Below are 4,288 nucleotides of genomic sequence, written 5' to 3' on the forward strand. Positions count from 1 at the left end.
AGGTGACCCTCGGGAGCTATGGAGGGGATGGCAGTGAGACAACCATCTCCCTCAATCAGCTGGTGATGCTTTGCGTGATGCCAGCCGTGTTCTGGGGTGCCCGAGGCAAAGCATCGCCAGCCGGGCGAGGGAGGGGATTGTCCGGCTCTGCTCTGCACGGAGGCGGCCTCGCATTGAATAGTGTGCAGTTTTGGGCACCACGATATAAAAAGGGCATCAAGCTACTAGAGAGCATCCAAAGGAGCGTGGAGATGGTGAATGGTCTGGAGGGGAAGCCTCATGAGCAGCGTCTGAGGGCACTTGCTGTGTTCAGCCTGGGGAGATTGAGGGGAGACCTCATCGCAGTTGGAGCTCGTTAGCCCTGTAAGGCAATCCATCTACGTCCTGAGGACCTCGCTGCCACCGTCCAAGCTTGCTTGGCCCCGGCAGATGAACATGAGGATTAAAGGGTGGGCTCAGTTGCACACATACTGTGTCTCACCTAAAAAAATCCAGTGCGCAGGCTGGAAGGTGGAAAGACCTTCCCCGGTTCTTCGTTCGCGAAGACTGGCTATTACATTTACATTACATCGCAGTTAAAACTTGCTCGTGAGGGGAAGCAAAGGGGCAGGTACCGTCTCCTCTCTCTGTTGGCCACTGACAGGACCTGAGGGAATGGCGTGAAGGTGAGCCGGAGGACGTTTTGGTTAGATACTAGGAAAAAAGTTATTCTCTCAAAGGGTGGTTGAGCGCTGGAAAAGGCTCCCTAGGGCACTGGTCATGGCACCAAGCCTGACAGAGTTCAAGAACCATTTGGACAACGCTCCCATGCACATGGTGTGACTCTTGCGATGGCCCTGCGCAAGGCCAGGAGTTGGACTCGATGATTCTGACGAGCCTCTTCGGACATTCTGTGAGCTCCCTTTACATCCCCTCCGCCTCTCAAGGGCGGCTGAAGGGTACGCGGGGAGGGCGGAGCGGCGCGGGGCGCCCGCCCGGTGCAGGCACCGCCCGCCGGGTCACAGAGCGCGGCCGCTGCGGAGCGTCCAGCGGGGCGGCGCGGGGCGGGCGCCCCCAGCGGCCGGGCGGTGCTGCGCTGTGAGGGGCCGTGCGGGAGGGGAGGGGAGGGGAGGCGGGCCCGGGCCGTGCGGGAAGGCGGTGCCCGCCACAGCCCAGCGTTGCTGGGGCTGCACGGCCCCGGTGCCGCCTCAGCGGAGCCGGGCCGGGCCGCGGACAGGGTGGGTGAGCGAGGCAGCGGCTGCGGCCGCGGCGGGGCGGAGAGCGGCGGGCGGGCCGCCGGGGAGGCGGGGAATAGCGGTGCGGGCGGGCCCGTGCGGGGAGCGGCGGCGCGGGCGGGCGGGTGCGTTTGGGCGCTACCTGGGCCATTACCGCCGCCGCCGCCGCCCCGGGCCCGGGGGGTCCCCGCAGCGGCTCCTCTGCCCCGAGGGGCTGGGGCGGGCTCCGTGTTTTGCCGAGCTCCCGGCGTGTGGTGTGGCACCTGCCGCAGGAGCTGGGCCCGGGCCGGGCGCTGCAGGAGGCGGCGGGGGTTTGGGCGCGGGACACTGCAGGGCAATGGCCGGTGGGTCTCCTGCTCTTTTTGCTCTTCCAGGTCTGCCGGGATAGCAGGAAACATCCTTTGTGTCACAGGGGCCTCTCCAGATGGCCCAGGAGGCTTTAGCATCTTGGCGTGTCCTGTGAGGCGCGTTACCTCGTGTCTCCCTGCCATCAGTAAGTGGTGCCCAGCAGTGTGTGGGTTCCGAGCACAGCCAACACCCAGCTTTCATTTTCCTGCAGGTGGTGGCTGCTTGACGGGATTGGGGTTGGTTATGCTGGAGTGCAGAGGAGAGGCCAGGTGGATAGTGGAGAAGCTGAGTTGGAAATACCTCCAATAGTGCTTTCCCCACCATGAGGAAGGATCCAGTGTACTTAAACTTATCCTTGACAGACATTTCCTTAATTGGCTCTTACAGATTATGAAATTCATGGAGTGCCTTCCCCCCACTCCCCAAGGTAACCTGCTTCGATGCTTAGCTATCACTTATCGTCACAATTTTTCCTTAATAGCTGACCTAAATCTTTGCTAAAACTAAGCTGATTATTATCTTGCACTATCCAGAGTATACCTGGAGTGCCATGGATCCATGTGCTCCTGTCAGCAGGCTGATGGGTGTTCTCAAGTTTCCACTTACAATCTTCACTCATTCTCTTCCCACATCTATCTGGTCCCTGAGCTCTGTTAGGCATTTCCATCATCCTTGGACTCAGAAGTATGTGCAGTACTCCAGTGGAAATGCTGTTAGCAGTGTGGAAGAGGGGTAATTATCTGCCTTGTGTATGGCATCCCTCCTAAAAACATTCCAGAATGATTCTGTTTCTCACATTACTGATACATTTAATTTGTGATCCACTGTAAGCCAGATCCTTTTTTGCTATACATCTACTTAGGAGATTATTCCTGAAGAGGCATCCAAGTTGGTGGTTTTTTTTTTTCCTTTGCTAAGTATATTATTTTGCATTTGTTATTAGTCTAAGAAGAAGTTATCTTGATCAACATAACAACTTTCTTTGCAATTTTAGTCTTTGAAATTCGCTCTTGCAATCCTCTTCCTCCAAATTTAGGATCATCCACCAATAGTTAATTAAAATACCAAGTGGTGCCAGGCCCTGCATTTTGGGATAAGCCCTCCCAGTTTGAAAATTTGACTTTCTCAAACACTTCTTGTTTTTTATGTTTCCCACTAGAGCTGCAACTCATTCTGTGCCCTGGCTTTGCAATTGTGCCAAATCCTATGGAGAATCTTAAGTGAGGAAACCAAGATTCCTTTGAATTGGCTTTTATGCTCAGAGTGTGCTCAGCTGCGCTCTGTGAGCTCGCAGCACACAGAAATACATATAAAATCCCAAACTTTTCTAAAGTGTTGGTGCCTTGTCTATGGTTTTTTAAAAATTCTTTTCTCATTAATTTCCTCAGAAAAATCTGCTTTGATCCCAACTTTCTTCCACACTGCATTTGCTTTTTTAGAGAGCTTTCTGGAATAAACATGCCTCGTTCTCACATGCTTAAGACAGGATCAGATTTGTAGATAATACATTAATGCTTGGTTATACTTGTAAGGGATTACTTCATCTGATCACAAATGGTCCGTGAAGTTGAGAGCCAGAGGTGATGTGTTGAGAATTGTTAATACTGAAGTAAATCAGAAAATATTCTGGGAACAGCAACTTACTGATTAGAATGAAAGGACTGGTGTTGCGATGAAAATGCAGCAGAAATCTGGCGGTAAGGCTGTGCAAACAGCAAAGTTTCTTTCTCTTAAAATTGCCTTTCACTGTGGAAATATCATAAACTAAAAATTCTAGGGTTTGGTAACTAAGCATGGATGAACATTATATGTACATTGACTTCACTGGAAGGATGAGTCCAGCGTTGGCAGGATCAGAAGCTGAGTAATCATACAGGTTGTCCTCTGTCCTCTACAATAGTTTATTTTTATTTCTCGTCCTAATTTTTTCAGATGTCTCACTTTAAAAATCATGGAGCTGGGAAAGGCAAAGCTTCTGCGAACCGGCCTCAATGCCTTGTGCCAAGCAATCCACCCCGTGCACGGGCTCGCCTGGACAGACGGGAAGCAGGTGATCCTGACCGCGTTACACCTTCACAATGGGGAGCCCAAATTCGGTGACTCGAGCGTTTTTGGTCAGTTTGAGCATGTCCATGGGCTGTACTGGGGCCCGTGTGCCCCCGAGGCCCCAGCCCTGCTCACGGTGCAGCACAAGAAGCACATCACCATTTGGCAACTCTGCTTCAGCGGCGCCGACAGGAGCAACCTCCTGGTGTCTCAGATCTGCGACATCAGCGAGCCATACCCCGTGCTGCCCCAGGGCTGCGTGTGGCACCCCAGCAAGCAGGTCTTAGCCGTGCTGACCACCCGGGACGCCTCCGTCTTACCCTCCGTCCACCTCAACAACTCCAGAATTAGCGCGGAGATCAAAGGCAGCGGCCTCGTCCACTGTGCCTGTTGGACCAAGGAAGGAAATCGCCTGGTCGTGGGGGTGGGCAGTGCCCTTCACTCCTACATTTGGGATGATGATCAGAAAACACTGAATGCATGTTCTTTCTGCCCAATCTTTGATGTGGGAGGCTACATCTGTGCCGTGGAGGCGACGCAGAATTTCCAGGTTGCCGTTGCCACTGAGCTCCCTCTGGACAAGATCTGTGGCTTAAATGCTGGTGTTGCATTTGAAGTTCCGTCGAGCGTTGAAACCGAGTCCTTCCCCTCTCAGTCCAGCTTGTGCGGGGAGGAGGAGT

General features: G+C 53.6%; 1 protein-coding gene across 1 annotated transcript; it reads left to right on the forward strand.

The window, feature by feature from the left end:
* Window positions 1–629: 629 nt before the first annotated feature.
* On the forward strand, window positions 630–4,284 carry LOC114073347 (WD repeat and coiled-coil-containing protein-like; the record flags this gene model as incomplete). Its single annotated transcript, XM_027911119.1, has 3 exons — window positions 630–665; window positions 1,589–1,707; window positions 3,495–4,284. A coding segment is annotated over exon 3 (771 nt), but the record flags the coding sequence as incomplete, so codon positions are not given.
* Window positions 4,285–4,288: the final 4 nt, after the last annotated feature.

Source organism: Empidonax traillii, unplaced genomic scaffold (genome assembly GCF_003031625.1).
Source record: "Empidonax traillii isolate 1590-97213 ecotype Southwest subspecies unplaced genomic scaffold, ASM303162v1 scaffold6130:size6493, whole genome shotgun sequence".
NCBI lineage: Eukaryota > Metazoa > Chordata > Aves > Passeriformes > Tyrannidae > Empidonax > Empidonax traillii.